Source organism: Trichoderma asperellum, chromosome 2 (genome assembly GCF_020647865.1).
Source record: "Trichoderma asperellum chromosome 2, complete sequence".
Lineage (NCBI taxonomy): Eukaryota > Fungi > Ascomycota > Sordariomycetes > Hypocreales > Hypocreaceae > Trichoderma > Trichoderma asperellum.
In genome coordinates this window covers 4,705,479-4,724,774 of record NC_089416.1, presented here as the reverse complement: position 1 = coordinate 4,724,774, position 19,296 = coordinate 4,705,479, and the positions used below count along the sequence as shown (strand labels likewise).

The 19,296-nt window shown below is 23.7% G+C and overlaps 2 protein-coding genes across 2 annotated transcripts; one reads left to right on the top strand and one right to left on the bottom strand.

Annotated features, from left to right (window-relative positions):
- Window positions 1-14,544: 14,544 nt before the first annotated feature.
- TrAFT101_003855 (uncharacterized protein) lies at window positions 14,545-15,304 on the bottom strand. Its single transcript, XM_024907308.2, has one exon. It carries the CDS (start codon window positions 15,083-15,085, stop codon window positions 14,741-14,743), a length of 345 nt encoding a protein of 114 aa, XP_024766379.2. The 5' UTR covers window positions 15,086-15,304; the 3' UTR covers window positions 14,545-14,740.
- A 1,590-nt stretch (window positions 15,305-16,894) lies between these two features.
- TrAFT101_003854 (uncharacterized protein) lies at window positions 16,895-18,240 on the top strand (the record flags this gene model as incomplete). The annotated part of the gene is made up of 4 exons (XM_024899048.2): window positions 16,895-17,197; window positions 17,270-17,363; window positions 17,424-17,623; window positions 17,686-18,240. The coding sequence occupies 4 exons, from the start codon at window positions 16,895-16,897 to the stop codon at window positions 18,238-18,240; spliced, it is 1,152 nt and encodes a 383-aa protein (XP_024766381.2).
- Between the last annotated feature and the right edge of the window lie 1,056 nt (window positions 18,241-19,296).

The following is a 19,296-nucleotide window of genomic DNA, read 5'->3' as shown; positions in this document are numbered from 1 at the left end:
TGCCTATAGATCTTCTAACCTATCTGCTAATATAAACTATAAGACTAGGTTTATCCCTTGGAAATCTTCTAAGCCATTAACTTTTATAGGACCTTAGTGACTAGGTTATTATATATTAATAACTCTTATTTAAACGGTTACTAGACCTATGGGCAATAATGGAAATATAGCAGGCAATAGTTAGTAAGGAACTACTTCTATAGATAAAGAAACTTATAAACAATATCCACTGCTTACTATAAAGCAGGCAGTAATTAATCTGCTCCTTATATAAATTAAAAAACTAAAAAAGTAATTAAAGAATAAAAAAAAAAAAAAGAAAAAATTATTAAGCTTAAATAACTTAATAACTTTAATAAAGATACCTTAAAGATAAATAAATTCTTTGCTAAATTAAATACTTATTTTAGCTATTTCCTAACTAACCTAGGAGACAATAAAAACCAAGTCCTCTTTATAGCTAACTGCCTTATAGAAACTACTGCTAAATAGTTTAGGCCTATTTTAATAGACTATAATATTATAAAAAAAGAATCTATTAAAATAAAGATTTAAATAAATAAAATCTTTAGTAATTATAAAACTTTTAAAGATTAATTAAAAAAATCCTTTAGAACTATAAATAAAGAACAGGAAGTAGAAAAAGAACTTAAGTTCTTATAATAAAAAGAAGCCTTATTTAAGTATACTACTACCTTTTTATGCCTGCTTACTAAAGTTAATTAAACTAAAGAAATAAAAAAAGAAGTCTATTATAATAGTATTAAGTCTAAAGTTAAAGATAAGTTATTTAAAGAAAATTAAAGTAAAATTGGATTTATTAAATATATTTAAAAGGCTATTAATATTAATAATTATAACTTTAAGAGAAGCTAAAAATGTAAATTAAAAAAATATAGCTATTAATTAACCTTTTAGCAGAAATCTTAATATTATATAAATTAAGGCAAGAAATAAAAAGAATATATTATAAAAGATAATAAAACTTAACTAAGATAAATAAACTTTAATACTATTAAGGCAATTAAATTTAAAGGAAAATATTATTTCTATAGTAAACTAGGCCATAAGGAAGTATATTACTACTTTAAGAAAAAGCAAGAAGAAAATAAAAAAAGCCTTAAATAGAATAATAAGGCTAATAAAGCTTAAATAAACACTATTATTAAACTACCTTATAACAGCCTTAGTTAAACTGCCTGTTATAATAATATATATATAACATTCTGATCCTATACCTAGTATAAAGTAACTAGTTCCTAAGGGATAAACCTTTAATATTAGGTTTATATTGGCAGAGAGATGTAAGGGATTTTATAAGCAGTTTTAGTTATATAGCTAATAACTTTAAATAAAAGTTTAATTTAGTTATTATATAAATGCTATATTAATAATTAATTATTTAAGCTATATTTAATAAGTATAATAAATAATCTTATATAGTAAGTTATTTTATAAGGCTTACAATCTTAATTATAATCCTCTTATAGTAGCTTACTCTTATAATAATAATCTATTTAAAATAGCTTACTCTTAAAGCTATAATCCTTTCTTTAATTAACCTATTAATTTATAGTATATTTAAAGTATATATTTTATAATTTTAGGTTATAATATAATGCCCTTTCTTTATTAGTCTTATCCTTAAGGCTATATATATAGTAGTATATAATTTATAAGTATATTACCTTTTTTATATTTATAGTTCTATAAATTTACTTCTTTAAAAATATTATTATAACTAATAGAATATTTAAGTTTATTTTTTATAAAACCTATAAGTATAATATTCTTATATTATATATTTTATTTAATAGATTTAATTTAAATATACTATATATATATTATTTTTAAAAGAAGGTTCTTTATTATATAATTAAAAATTCTTTTTATTATTATAAGTATATAAAGCATAGCCATTTTTATAATAGTATATTAATTATATTTTTTTATAGGTAGATATTCTTCCTTTATTATATAGTAGCTGACTTTTCTTTTAATAATAAAAGTATTAAATTAGCATAAGAAATTAAAGGCTAAAGAAAAGGCAGCAGGCAAGGCCCTAGAATCTCTTTAGGCTTAACTTTCTAAATTATAGTTAAAGCTATTTAAGGCTATAAATTAATTATTTTATATTTATTATACTAGAAGTTAAATAAAAAAGTATAATAAAGAGTTAGTTTATTATAAAATACAGGAATTAAATAAAGAGAATAAAGTAGTAAATAATTTTTAATAGTTAAAGGTTTTTAATAATGTTAACTAGCCTTCTTTAAGCATTAAGCTTAAGTTTATTAATTTAAATCTTTTAGTCCTATAGTTTAAAGAAATTTCTTTATTAGCTTTTAAAAGCTAAAGTATTTAGCAGGCTTTTATAAGTTTTTAAGTTTTAAGTATCCTTTTTATTTAATAAAGTACTTAATATTTTAAGTTTTAGGGTTTTAGCATACAGCAATAATATTTTTAATTTTATATTCTTCTTCCTGGGTTTCTATAATAATTTTATTTAAAATAAATCTTCTAGTTTCTTTATTAATTTATGCTTTTTTAAATTATAATATATAAAAAACTAGATTTTATATTTTTATTATATCTAGTAAAGCTAGCTTATAGTTAACTTCTTTAATTTATTTTAAAATTTCATAAGGTTTTATTTTTTTAATATTAAGTTTATTATTTAACTTATTTATTTTAATATTTAGTAGTTTATAGCCTTATAAATATTATAGCAGGTAGACTATATCTCCTTTTTAAAGAATTAATCCTATAATTTTATTTTTATTTATATATTTCTTTATATACTTATTAATAAACTTAAGTTATATATATATTTCTTTATATAGATTAATTATTAATTTAGCTTATAATCTTGCTTTCTTTAAATTAAGTCTATTTTATAATAGTTTAAATACTTTTAGCATAAATTTATAATTTATAAAAAAAGGCATTAGTTTTATAGATTTTAATGGTATACTGTTATAGTATAATTAAACTACTAATAGTTTTTTAACTTAATTATTTTATATAAAGTTAATATAAGCTTATAAATAGGCTTTAATAATTTAATTTATGCATTTAGTTTATTTATTTATTTAAAGATAATATATAGTGTTAAATTTATAATTTATTCTTAATTTAGCTATAAGTTCTTACTAAAATTTAAAAGCAAATATTTATCTTTAATTTAAGATAATTTCTATAGGTAATTTATAATTAATAGCAATTATTTTTATATAAATATAAGTAAAGTTTTTTAATAAATATAACTTTTTATATAGCAAAAAGTAAGCTTACTTTATAAGTTAATAAACTACTATAAAAATATTATTATATTATATACCTATAAATAGTTCTTTTAATAAAGGTAAATTAATAATATAGTTAAAAGTAATTAATTCTTAAGGTTATTTTATAATAGGTAATAGTTATAGTTTTCTATAAGGCTTATATCTTTTATTTTTTATTTATTAATATATATTATAATATAATATAATATATTTTATATATTCTTTAAGCTTTTTAATATTATAATACATTAAAACTTAATTATATATTTTTATTATACCCTTATATTTATGCAGCAGATGTTTATAAATATATTTAATTACTTTTTTTTATAGTTCTTTAGGTATTTAAATTTTCCTATATTATTTAAGGTATTTTAAATCTATAATAATATTTTCTAAATATTATTTATTTTCTTAATTTTTAATAAATTCTTTAATTTCTTTAAGCATAAGGTTATTTTCTAAAACTTTAAATATTATATAGATTTATATTTATTTAATATTTCTATTATTATTAAATTATAGTATTTATACTATATATTTAAGTACTTCTTGCTTATAATTAACTCTTCTATTTAATGCATTAGCTTATTTATTTTTTAATCCTTTATAATAAATAAATTTAAAGTTAAATTATAAAAGGAATTTAAAGTATTTAATTTATTAATTTAATAGTTCTTATATAGTAGTAAAGTAAGCAAGGTTCTTATAATCTATAAGAATAATAACCTTATACTTACTTTTATAGCAATAATATCTTTATTCCTTAAGTGCCTTAATAATAGCTAATATTTCTCTATTATATATAGTATATTATATTGCTAATCTATAGAGTTTATATAAAAAAAATATAATAAATTATAGCTTACTGTCTTCTTTAGGTTAATTTAATACTCTTTTTATTATAAACATTAATATATTTATTTTAATTATAATAGGTTTTTTTAAGTTAAATATAGTAAGAATAGGTTTTAATGTTATTGCTATTTTAAGTTCCTTAAGGGCTTTTTACTATTTTTCCCTTTACTTAAAAAAAATACCTTTTTTTATTATATTTATTAATAAAGTAGCTTTTTATATAAAATCTTTAATAAATTTTTAATAATAGTTAATAAATTTAAAGAATGCTTGTATTTCTTTAAGCATTATAGGCATTAGCTATTTTTTAATTATAATAACTTTCTTAAAGTTTATATAAATTTCTTTTAAGGTAATAATATATTTAAGGAATTTTATTTATTAAAAATAAAAAATATATTTTTTAAAATTAATAAGGAGTTTTACTTTTTTAAGTTTTTATAGTATAAGATAAATATATTTTTTATATTTTTTAAGGGTTTTTAAGAAAATAAAAATATTATTAATATATACTATTGCAAAATCATTTAAGTATAGTTTTAATATATAGTTTATTTTTTTTTAGAAGGATGTAGGTGTATTAATAAGCCTTTATAGTATAATTATATATTTATATAATCTATATTTTATAGCAAATACTATCTTTTATTTATCTTTTTCTTTTATTTATATAAGCTTATAGGCTTTTATAAAGTTAAAAGTTATAAACTATTTCTTCTTATATAATCTATTTTTAATTTATAAAATTAATAGCAAAAGGGTTTTATTTTTAATAATAATTTAATTTAATTTATAATAATTAATAATTAATTAAAGTTTACTATTCTTTTTTAAAATAAAGATAATAAAATATCTAATAGATAATTTTAATATATAGATATATTCTTTTTATAGTTATATTTTAATTTATTCTTTAAGTATTTTTAATTTTCCTTTACTTAAGTTATATATTTTATAAAATTTTAATAATTCTCCTTCTTTTAATACTATCTTATAGTCCTATTTTAAATATAATAATAACCCTTCTTCTAGTTAATTATTAAAGAGTTTTTAATATTTTTAATATTATTTTAAAATTAATATTAATTATTTTTTAAAAGTAAATTCCTTTATTTTTAACTTATATAATTCTTTATTAAGTTTTATTAATTTTTAATATAAAATAGCAATATACTTTTATATATAAATTTATTTTATTTTTTTTTTTTTTTAATAATATTAAAGAAGGATATTTAAAAGGCTAAAAAAAACCTTAGGCTTTTAGTAATTTAATTCCTCTTTTAATATTTTTACATTAGTTCTAGTTAAAATACTTCTATTATTGCACTAATAGATTTAGCCTATTCTCTATTCTATATTAGGTTTATATTTATATAACCAGGGTATTTTTAAGATAAAGTTATATTTTAAAATATTAGCTATATTATATACTATATTTATAATATAATTACTAATTTATAGCAGCAGGGGATTAATCTATTACTTTATCTATCCTTTATTATATTTAAAGGTTTATCCTTTAATATAAAAAAGTTAATATAGTTTTCTTTTCTTATATATTAATAACTGCAGGCATATTATAGTTATAGTAAATATATAGTTACTTCTTAACCTATTATTTATTAAAACATTAAGTAAATTTTTATTTAATAATATTATTAAAATAATTTTTTTATTAAAGTACTTTTCTTTTTCTTTACTATTATATTTTAAATTAATAATATTTAAGTATTATAAGTCCTTCTACTGCCTTTTTATAAAGAATTTTAATAGTTTTTTAAATAGTATTAATTTTTAATCTTTTTATCTATATATTATAAACATTTTATTTTATTATAGTCTTTAAATTCTTTTTATTAGTAATTTAGTTTTACTTTTTTAATTTTTTCTTACTTATGCTAATCTTATAGTTTCTCTAGTTTATATACTTTATAAAATTAATTAATGTATTTAAAAAAGCTTATTTTATTTAAATATTTAAGAAGTTTTAAAACAACTGTTTTAAAGGATTAATATTATTAAATAGCTTTTTATATAAGGCAGTATAAATTATTATAGGGTTTTAATATTATACACCAGAGGATGTATATTAAAAAAACATTTTTTTTAGCCTTTTATTTAAAATACTTTATATATCTATAAGTAATATAATTAATTTAACTAATTTAATAATACAGTAGATATATTAAGTTAATATAGTTATATTCTTTAGTTATTTTTTTATAATTAAAGCCTTAAATAAATGCTTAATTAATAATAATAGCCTTAATAATATATTATATTTCTAAAGTTTACTTTTATAAATTATTTAAATAAGTATATAGCATTATTAAAATATTTTTTATATCTGCACTTGCTTTATCTATAATATTACATTAAAATAAATTAAATATTATAATTTTAAGGGTAAAATTCTTATAATATTATATAATATCTTTAATTTCTTTAAAGTAATATTTATAATTATATTATTTATTATCTTTATTATTTTCTAAAGCAATGCCTTTAATTAAGTTTATTAAGTTTATAAAATTAACTTAAGGAATAGGTTATTAATTAAGGATTTTATTATTAATTTCTTTATTTAGTATTTTAAATATATTTAAGAGTTTAAATATAGATTTATAAAAATTATAGTTATTATTATTTTTAAAAAATCTTAATTATTTTAATAAATAAATAGTTTTATTGCCTTTATTTATAATATATATTGCTTTTGGCTTAAGAATTATAAATTATTTCTTTTTTAAAGATTTACAGTTTTTAGCTATATAGTTTAGCTTTTTATAATTATAATATTTAAATTCCTTTTTCTTTTTTTATATTATATTAAAGTCTATAAATCTAGCTATGCTATTATTATCTTTAGTAATTAATGCCTATTATTTTTTACCTTAATTTATTTAAAATCCTAAATAATATTTCCTTTTTTATTTAAAAAAATCTATTTTTAATTTCTATAGTAAATTATTTATTTCTATATATTTTTCTATAAAAGACAAAAGATTATATTATTTTTAATTAATTTAATAGACTTTTTTTTTAATTTTAGGTTTAAGTCTATTATAAAATTATTTAATAAATGCTAATTCTCCTTAATTAATATATATTACTAGATTTTAAAATATTATAGTATAGTTTAAATACTTCTTTTTTTAGTAAATAATAGTAAGTTTATTTTCAGCTATTTTAATTTTTTTAATATTTTTAAAAGCTTTTTTAAGTTTTTCTTTAAATTTATTAAAACTTTTAAAAATAGTTTTAGTAGTATTTTTAGCAGTAAAGTTATATTTTATATAATTATTTTAAATTAATTTAAATTATTTAAGGGCAAGTCCTAAAAGATAAAATGCTATAAAAAATACTTTATTTTTTTTTTTTTTTAAAGATAATAAAAAAGTTCTAAAAATAAACCTTAAGTTATATAATAAATAATTAAAGTTTAATAAGCTTATTATTATATACTAGTAGAGGTTAAAGCTTAAGGGTAACTTTAATATCCTTTCCTAAGGCTAATGCTTTTTATTTTTTATATAGTTTCTTAATAAGTTTTTTAAACTGCTTAATAATAAGCTTATTTTAGTTAAATTCACCAGTAAGGTTAATATCTCTATCTATATCCTTAATAAAATTAAAGGTAAAGGTATTAAAGTTGCCTAAGGTTATTATAGTAGTTTAAATTGCTTAAAAGATTTAAAGTATCTTTTTAAATAAAAGTTATTAATATATAATATTTTAATTCTATACCTAGTATAAAGTAATTAATTTTTAAAAAATAAACCTTTAATATTAAGTTTATATTAGTAAAGAGATATAAGGGATTTTATAAGTAGTTTTAGTTATATAGCTAATAACTTTAAATAGAAGTTTAATTTAGTTATTATATAAATGCTATATTAATAACTAATTATTTAAGCTATATTTAATAAGTATAATAAATAGTTTTATATAGTAAGTTATTTTATAAGGCTTATGATTTTAATTATAATCCTCTTGTAGTGGCTTACTCTTATAATGGTAATCCATCTAGGATGGCTTACTCTTAGAGCTGTAATCCTTTCCCTGATTGGCCCATCGGTCTGTAGTATATCTAGAGTATATATCTTATGGTTTCAGGTTATAACAATATGCCTTGTATACAGAAGTAATAAGGATAGATTAGGTTACTACCTAAAGAAGCTAAGAAAAGTAAAATCTTAAAAGGAAGTTAAAATTAATATTTTAACCTCCTATAAGTTATTCAGCAATAAAGATTTAGATTTTAGTGTAAAATTAATCTACAAATACTGCAGATCTACTAATATTACTTATAAGTACAAGAGAAAATAAGCAGCTATTTAAAAAGAGAATTATAACTGCAATAACTATTACTTATAAAACCTTAACTATAAATGCTAAGGATGCCTAGACTGTAGATCTATAGAAGGATATTAATATAATTATAAAGGTAAATGGCAATGAAATATAAAAGCTATATATAAACTCTTTAAAGAAGAAAATAAATTAATTAAAGAATACCTTAAGGAATAAAAAAAAATATAATTTATATAAGAATAGGAACTTTTAAATAAAGAAACTAGTAAAGATAAAATTATTTATAATAAAAGCAGAAGAATCTATAAGTGTAGTTTTTATAAAATTAATAAAAAGTATTAGCAGTAGATTAATACTTTTTTAAATATACACCCCTTTATAAAATATAAAGTTATCTTTAAAAATATATATAATAGTAATAATATTAATAATAATAAATATTATTAATATAGTTTTTAAAAACTATAATATAATAAAATTTATCTAAAGTTTAATAAAAAAATATATAAATGCCTATAATGCTATTTATAGAATATAAATTATTATTATAAGAAATTATAAAAGTTAAATAAATTAGTTTTATTTTATATATATTAATATAACCTCTGTTACTTTTAGGACTTTAATTATAACTGTAAAGGATATAATATTTATAAATTAATGGATGAAGAATATAACTATATATATATCTTAGGAGTATAAGTAAAAGAAGAAGAAAAATAAAAAGAAAGATAATAATATCTTAGGGAATATTTACTATAAAAGATAAGCTTAGAATAAGCATAAGAATAAATAAAGGCCATTAAGCTAGACCTTAAAGATATTTATATTTATGCCTTAATTTATAATATTTTTAATACTTTTAATAAAAATTATAAAAAATACTATTAAAAAGAATATAATAATATATATTATTAAATATATATACTTAATAAATTAGCAGATTAGTAGAGCAAGTAATTAAAAAGAGTTAAAGTATAAAATTACTTAATAGATTACTTTTTAAACTATAATATATAATACTGTAGAAAGTACTATAAGGAGAAATATTAGTTTTATTAAATAACTTAAAAACTTTTATAAAAAAACTATAACTTTAATAACTACTTAAATAAAAGATAAAGAAATAAAACCTTAATTAAAAAATATTATTAAATAATTAAAGAATAAAATAATTAAATTAAATGCTAATAGTATAAGAAATATTAATTTAAAATATAGTAAAAAAGCCCTTTAGATATAATTATTATTAACTTAATTAAAATATTTTAAAAAAAGCTAGTAATTAATAAATATTTAAATTAGTAATTAGTTAAAATTTATATAGACAGTGGTTTAGATTATAACCTAATTGCCGACAGCTTAGTAAACTAGCTTAAAATACTATATATTATTAAAAAGACACTATTAATTATCTTTAGTATTATAAGCATAAATATAAAAATAACTATTATCTATAAAATTAATTATCTTTCTATAATAATTATTAATTAAACTAAAGATATTAAGTTTAATATACTGGACCTATAGGACTGCAATATTTTATTAAGATATCTATAGTTAAAAAAATATAACCTTATAATTAACTAAAAAATAAAAAAAATAACTTAAGAAGAAAATGTCTCCCTGAAGTTATAACTAGGCCAGGAAAAGGGTAAGGAAAGCAAAGATGTACTTATAGACCTATAACTAAAACCTTCTGCATAATTAAAAAAAAAGAAATAAAATAAAAAAAATAAAGTTAAGAAAATAAAAATATATAAAAAAGTTAAATTTAACCTTAAAAAATTACCTATATTACTATAATATAATAATTAATAATAAAAAGTAAAAATTATATAAATTAATAAAATTATTGCTAGATATTATATAAAACTAGCTAAACTTAATATAGTATTAGCAAAAGTAAAAAAATAAGCTAAAGCTAATAAAAATAAGCCTTTAATTAAAATACTATAGTAATATTAAAAGTATAAGAAATTATACTAGTAAGTATTTAAAAAAGGACTACTACTTTATTTAAAATAGAATTATAAGATTATTCTTAAAGATAAAACTTTATTAAAGCTTTATAAAATCTATAATTTTAATAAAATTAAGCTTAAAATGCTTAAAAAATAGCTATAAATGTAATTAAATAAAAGATATATTAAAGTATTAAACTCTTCAGCAGGGTACTTTATTATTTTTATATTAAAGAAAAATAAAAAGCTTTATTTAGTTATTAACTATAAATAGCTAAATAAAATAACTATTAAAGATAAAATGCCTTTATTATTAATTATTAAAATTAAAAAAAGGTTATAAAATATAAATTAGTTTATAGCCTTAGACTTTATAAAAGCCTATAAACTTATAAAAATAAAAGAAAAATATAAATAAATAACTGCCTTTAAAATAAAATATAGATTATTTAAATACTTAATTATATTATAAAGATTTATAAATGCATTAGTATTATTTTAAAAAAGAATTAACTTTATTCTTAAGGAATACTTAAATAACTTTATAGTAGCCTATATTAATAATATCTTAATCTTCTTAAGGATATTAAAAGAATATAAGGAATATATTTATAAGGTATTATAAAAACTATAGGACAATAAGCTTTTTATTAATCTAAATAAATGTTAATTTTATATGCAATAAGTTAAGTTCTTTAGGTATATTATTACACTAGGAGAAGTTTAAATAAATTTAACTAAAGTTATTGCTATTTAAGACTGGAAACCCCTAGAAATCTAAAAGGGATTATAAAGCTTCTTAAGACTTATTAATTATTATTAAAGATTTATTTAAAAATATAGTAAAATTATAAAATTATTAATTAATATTATTTAACTTAAAAAAAATAAAAAGGGTAAGAAAAAATAAAAAAATAAAAAACTATTTTAAACTAATAAAATAAAATTAATATTTTAGAAACTTAAGGATGCTATTATTAATAAATTAATATTTACTATATATAACTTAAATAAGCCTGTTAAAATTAAAATAAATGCTTTTAACTTTACTTTAGGAGGAACCTTAGGATAATAAAATAAAGATAAAAGACTTAAGCTAATAGCTTTCTTTTTTAAAAAACTATATAATCTAAAATTAAAATATTTTATTTATAATAAAAAATTCTTAGTAATTATTAAAGCATTTAAAGAATAGTAATACTATTGCTTAAGAAATAAATATAAGATTAAGGTCTATACTGACTATTAAAATATATTTTACTTTATAACTATATAATAACTCTTTATGCAATAAACTTATTACTTTAAATTTCTAATAGATTATAATTATAAAATTATTTACTATAAAAGAATAAAGAATAGGAGAGCTAATGCTTTAAGTTAAAAGGAAGAATATTTTAAAGAAATCCTAAAACTTAAAGCTTAAATTTTATAAAAAAATAAAAATAGTAACTATAAATAAATATATATTAATAATTTATTTATTATTAAAGAAAATTACTTAATCTTAAATAAGATTAGGGCATAATTTAAAGGACTATAGCTAGATAATCTATTACTTAATGACTTTCTTTAAGAAGTTACTATAAAAAATAATATATTAATATAAGAAAATAATAAAATCTAGGTCTTTAAAGAATTATAAAATAAAGCAATAAAAGATATATATAATAGTATAATTGCTGCTGTATATAAAGGCATTAAAACTATTTATAAATATTGCTAATAGTATTATTGTTTTTAAAGAATAATAAATAGGGTAACTAATATAGTTTTAAAATGCAATATCTACTAATAAGCCAAGAGCTTTTAACATAAGCTATATAAATAACTATAACCCTTACCTATGCTATAATATCTATGGGAATTTATTTTATTTAACCTTATTACTAAATTACTACTATTAAAAAAGCCAGTTACTAAAACCTTATATAATAGTATCTTTATAGGAGTATATTAATTAATAAAAATAGTATACTTCTTACCCTTTAAAAAAGCAAGTAGTGTAAAAGACCTGGCTTATATAATAATAAGATTTATTATAAGTAACTATAGACTACCGGGAGAAATAATCTTTAATAGAGGCAGTATTTTTATATTTAAATTCTAGAAAGCATTTACTGCTAGACTTAAAATAAATTATAAGACAAGCACTGTATATTATCTATAAATAGATAGGTAAATAAAATACATTAATTAAATAATTAAAATATACTTATAATGCTATATTAACTTTAAATAAAATAATTAAGTAAAACTTTTATTAGTTTTTTAACTTACTTATAATAGTGTATTATTAAAATCTATAGGAAAATTACTATTTTTTTTAAACTATAGATTTAAACCTAAAGTCTATAGACTACTTAAGTAAAGGGAGGATATTAAAAAAGCTATTATTAAAGTAAAAGATATAATTAAATTATATAATAAATTAAAAATATAACTTAAGTTTATTTAATAAAAAATAGTTAAATATATAAATAAATATAGGCTTAAAAGACTAACCCTTTAGGAGGGAGATATAGTTTAGCTACTTTACTATATATAAAGTAATAAATAAGTAAATATTAAAATAAATAAGCTAAGTAATAAATTTAATTTTAAAAAACTTAAACTCTATAGGATTTTAAAGAAAATTAAAAAAGTTAATTATAAATTTAAACTTTTAGAATAATAGAAAAAGCAAGGAAAATATATATATTTAATATTTTATATTTTACTGCTAGAAAAAGCATAGATTAATAAAAATACTAGAGAAATTATTTAAGATAAAATTATTATTAAAGGAGAAAAAGAAGAATATAAAGTAAAAGATATTAATGTTATAAAAACAGAGGAAAATAATAAAAGGCGCTATTAAATATAATAAAAAAAGAAAAGTAAAAAAAAAGAAATATAAAAACTTATTAAGAATTTTGTAAATATAATAGCGCTGGTAGGAAAACTTTATTAGAACTTAAGAATTTTAATAAAGATAGATTTATTTTTAAACCCCTTAAGAAATTTACTTGCTTTAAAGAAGTAGGGCTGGCTTTAGAAGAATTACTTATTAACTATACTATAGTAGCCTAATAAGCAGCCTTTACTTCTTTATGCTTAATGTAATTTAATTCCTTTAAGTCTATTATACCTTGCTTAATAGCTTTTTTTATTCTCTTATACTACACTTACTTTTATTTCTAAAGATAAACTACTTTTGCAGCTACCTTAGCTAAAATATCCTTAGCCTCCTTTAACTTCTTTTTTAAATAAAAATATTAAGTAAAGATATAATTAAGCTAATTAAGCATTAAACCTTAAATATTATAATAAAATTTATTTAAATAAATATACTTTAAATAATATAATAAATTTAATAAAGAAATTAAATAAAATTTATAATTTTTTATAATATAATAAAAGTAATATTTATTAGATTTACCTGCGCTAGATATTATAGCTTTTAATAAAAAATTATATTGCTGGGTTTTTTTATAAAAAGATTTTTTAATAATTTTATTTAATATAATAAAGGTTAATAAAAAGCCAGGAAGAAGTATTAATAAAAAAACTAAAGAATAATTATACTTATTAAGTAAAGGATATATTATTTATACTAGGACTATAAGGTCTTAGGGATAAAACTAAAAGAGAGGAGTATTATATTATAACTTAACTTTTATAGTTATAATAATAAGCCTATAGAGTAAGCTAAACTAGATTAATATTAAAACAATAGACCTATTAAAAAAGACTTATTAACTTAATTATTAAATTAATAAGCTAATTTAATAAAACTTATTAATAAATCCTATAAAATACTATAAACCTAGCCTATATAACTAAATATATAAGTTTACTTTATTATACTTATTTAAATAATTTAAATAGCCAGTTATTAATATAGAATTAAAATTAAAATATACTCCTAAAGCTTACCCACTGGTAATATTATATTATTATTATTGCCTATAGATCTCCTAACCTATCCGCCAACATAAACTATAAGACCAGGTTTATCCCTTGGAAATCTTCTGAGCCACTAACTCTCATAGGACCTTAGTGACCAGGTCGTCACATGCAAGAAAAACTTATGTTCCATCAAAAGGCGGTGCCACATCCAAGAGATGGTCGACGCGGGACTTAATTCGGCAGTTGCAGTTACAGTATATAGAGACTAACATAAAATATTTTAGAATAGGATAGAAGAATACATAAGTGACAATTCTTTTTCCTTTTCAATCCTTGTATTATCTATTTCATCTTCTATTGTCCCAGCTAAGAGCATTAGCTAGTTATATTCATGAATGTAAGACAGCGTCGTTCGTTACGAAGTGCTTAGGCTTTGCTCTGAAAGACGTCAAAAGCGATATTCGCATCGCCATGAACATCATTCTCTGCCAGACGGTGTGACAAGACGCCCAGACGTTCCAACAAACCGGAATCTCCCAGGTTGTACCCTGCATACTTTGGTACGAATCCAGCATCTTTAATCAATTTCCGAGCTGCGTCCACAGAGTTTGAGCTTCCACCAGCCAATACAACCGGTGGGACGTGACCCGATGTCCATTTAGAGACATCAAGGAGTGTTTCTGGAATAGTATTGAATACCTTGAAAACGGTCGCTTCCGGGAGTGCCTTTTGTATCTCCTCTGTAATAGATGTTCTGTGCATATATTCCATATCGTGGTAATGATTGAAGTTCTCATCCACATTGAGGGGATCTATACACTTGACTAAGATTATGCATCGCAGCTGAACTTGCTGGTCAATTCACGCTATGGGTTGCGTCACCGGAGGCTAAATTTCTCAAGGGCAAGTTTGCCTGGGTCAACTGGGATGTTGATGGGCTTAAAGCTCGAGCTGATGAGATCGAAAATTCTTGGCTCCTTAGAATTCTGCTAAACGGGGTTGTCATGTAAGGCATGTAGGTACCAAGAAGTAGCCGCGGGCTGTGTTGAGTAGAGGCAGTTTTTACATGTAAATAGTCCATTACTTGGTACTCAGCGGCAGCTTTGCTGGGTAGCAATTTCTCTATATTGGAAGAGCGAGGACCAAGCCCGTCAATTTATGCATAACACCATTCGGTTCCATATAAACACATTAAGCTCCACCACGCCGCGGCTAGCGTAACTTCTGGACATTAATCATATTCTAGTAAGCTGCAAACTGCACACGTTCACTTGTTCATAGACGATGATGGTACTTTCACTATGGGTAGATGGAATGAGAGAGAAAATATACCCGGTTAGGAATGACAAAAATGCTTCAACACACCCTAAGTCTTACCACTGCCCTATAACTTTAAAATATCTTCCAGTTGCATCGCGTCTTATATAGCGGATCGCTCGTATTTGATACACGATGCGCGTTGTCGACTTTCTATAAAACTATCAAGGGCCAGCGCAGTTTGTCTCACCTTTTCAGAGAGAGGGAACTATTCCCCATACTGGGCGGGCGTTGTTATTGCTTAGTCACGTTGCTAGCAAATTCAGCAATAAGGCCGAGGCCTATGATCGTGACACTTTTCCAGGTGTGTATGTCGCCATATCACGACATTCGAATGGAAGCGACTACTAAGACCAGCTGACAACAACCAATCTTATAAAGAGCGAAAGATAAGCATCTCCGCGGGAAGCGCAGTTTTACTTAAAGTTTTAACACAAATATTTTGTCCAAATCTGCCACCTCGCGATTGGCATTGTAATAACTAACCTGATATCATCTGGTAGCCATTAAGCGCCTATTCTTAGCAATCCAACATTGTTGCAGCATTCCATAGACGTGGAGGTTTACAGCTCCGCAGATAATTACTTTGAGGCGGATTTTAAGTTTTAAATAAACATCAATATCAATTTACCTTTCGGAAATTTTGCATAAAATTTACACAATTCTAGTGTACTGGATAACTAGTGTATGATGGTGAATCACCATTGTCGCTCATGTCTTACTTCAAAGGCACCCCACAACCCTTAGGCTTGGCGGCTATGATGCTTAGCCAGATCCCCATGTCCTCGCAAAAGGCCGACCGCTTCCTCTCTATATTGCTGATAACGTCTCCAACCGCTGTTTTGAATACTACTAAGTTGACTTCCTCTGCGGAGACACCTATGGGATTCCCCGCCACTCGCATTTGTTGTACCGAATAGCGCAATCGAGGATCTTCTTGGGCTGATGGCGCAATTCATCTTCGCACGCGGCACATTGCGGGGAGAGGCAGCTCTAAATGTGCTGCTGAATACAAAGTGCCATTAACCCGGTAATTCTAGCACGCAATCATAGCGCATAATTAAAGATGCCAAGAATGTGGAATTATAAAGTCATGAGCGGGCTTATCATTATATGTTGGTAGTCTCTCCTTGGATGGCATATCAATTCTCTCTTGGTCGCTACTATAGCACGGGAAAAGCCATCGCCAGATCTGCGTAGCATTAGATTCAGTCGGAAAGCCTACTTTGAGCTGAGCTTTCACGCCATCGACTCCATTCTACAATGGCGGTGGACGGAAAGGACATCAAAATTAACACCAGCACAGAAGAAGTGACTTCTAGTATCATCGAGTCCACCACTCCCAGCGAAGCCCAACTATTACGCGATGTTCCGGCATCCGAGGAAAGCGGATATGATGAGGAGAAAAATCCATTCAGGGACCCAGCTGTTGCCCAACACTGGAGAGAAGTATATGAAAAGTCAAAGTATGAGTGCCGGCATGTGTTTGACCCGACGCTATCTTGGTCGGAAGAAGAGGAGCGTCGCCTCGTGAGGAAGTTGGATTGGCGGATTTGCCTCTGGGCCGTGCGTGTAACATCATATGCCATGAAAGGCTACTGGAGAGGTTACTAACATGCATTTTCATGAGGTGTATAGTGTGTCATGTTCTTCGGCCTCCAAGTCGACCGTGGAAACCTTGCACAGGCTGTGTCGGATAATATGCTAGATGACTTGGGACTGACTACGAACGGTAAATATGCACCTCTGGCATCGCTATGCCTAGGATGAGCCTGCCGCTAACAGAATGAAGATTACAACTACGGCAATAGCGTATTCAGAATTTCTTTCCTCTGTGCTGAACTCCCCTCGCAGCTCGTATCGAAGATGGTTGGCCCAGACCGGTGGATTCCTGTACAGATGGTTTTATGGTCTGTTGTTGCCATTTCTCAGTGTGCTTTGACTGGCCGTGCAAGCTTTCTTTGTACACGGAGTCTTCTAGGATTTTTGGAGGTTCGCTATTCCCATATTTGCCGCATCAAAATTTCAGTCCTCAAGCTGACCAATAATACTAGGGAGGATTTATTCCTGACATTGTTCTTTGGCTATCTTACTTTTATACGTCTCGTGAGCTTCCAGTCCGCCTCAGTTACTTTTGGACTTCTCTATCCGTTACTGGAATTGCCACTTCTCTACTTGCTTTTGCTCTGCTACACCTCCGTGGTGTTCACGGCTGGGCTGGCTGGCGGTGGCTGTTCCTTGTTGAAGGACTCATCACCCTTGTTGTCGGGCTTGCTTCCTTCTTCCTAATGCCAGCTTCTGCCGTACAGACTAAGACATGGTTCCGCCCCAAAGGCTGGTTTACACACCGAGAGGTCTCTATCGTCGTCAACAGAGTTCTGAGGGACGATCCGTCCAAGGGGGATATGCATAACCGCGAAGCCATTACACCAAGGCGACTGTGGGAGACGCTAAAGGATTTCGATCTCTGGCCGATTTATATCCTTGGCGTAGTTGTTTTTATACCTCCGAGTCCACCTGCGACATACATCACCCTTACATTGAGGAAAATAGGATTTGATCCGTTCACCACTAACTTGTTGACAATTCCATACGTGGGTGTTACCTAGGGCTTTGTTTTGTGGCAGACGGCTCTCAATATGATGTTGTAACTCAACTGACTGTGTTTTAGAATGTCTTCCACATTATCAATCTTATTTTAATCACTCGACTGTCGGAATGGCTAAACGAACGCGCCTTAGTCTCTATGATACAAGTTCTATGGACACTTCCGTGCGTCATTGCTTTGCGTTGGTGGCCTGGTGTTATGGTTGATCAATGGGGCACATACGCTCTCGTTACGGTGTTGACATCATACCCGTATTGCCGTATGTCCCAGAAGCGCAATTTCCCTTTTCACGTATGCTGCTAACTCTCCATTCCCGTAGATGCAATTTTGGTTGGCTGGACATCGAAAAATTCTAATAATGTTGGCACACGCTCAGTATCAGCTGCGATATACAATGTAAGACATGCTTGATGGCCAAGCTCAGAATTGTATTTTATCAGCTTTTCCATTGCTAACTTGTTTATCTTGTCAGATGTGTGTTCAAGTTGGGAGCATCATATCTGCATATATATACGTACAAAGTGACGCTCCGCTCTACCACCGCGGCAACTTCAATCTCTTCATTATTAATATACTCGGCATTGTACTCTTCCTTCTTGCAAAGGTTTATTACATTTTCCGAAACAAGCAGCGCGACAAGGCTTGGAACGCATTAAGTGAAGAAGCGAAAAAGGAATATGCCGCTAATAAGACTATCCAAGGCAGTAAGAGGCTAGACTTTAGATTTGCGCATTGAAGATAGAGTATGGGGTATACGCCTAATCTAGAGGATTATATGGCATAATTCACAACAAAATAGAGCCTGTTGTAGATATCCAACTTAAAATGATGAAGCATTTCTCTACACGAGTTTCAGTTTTCTATCCTAAAAACACTGAAAATTAAAATTACACCAACTGAGCGTTGGCAAAGCGAAAAACAGGAAAGAATTGAATAGGTGGACTTTGACAATAGGAGGGGCAGTCGTTTTCAGAGATATACACTACAGGAAGAGATTAAGCAACATTTCTCACAGCCTTGGCTGCAGCCCTTTTTATGGAGTGGATAGCTACAAACT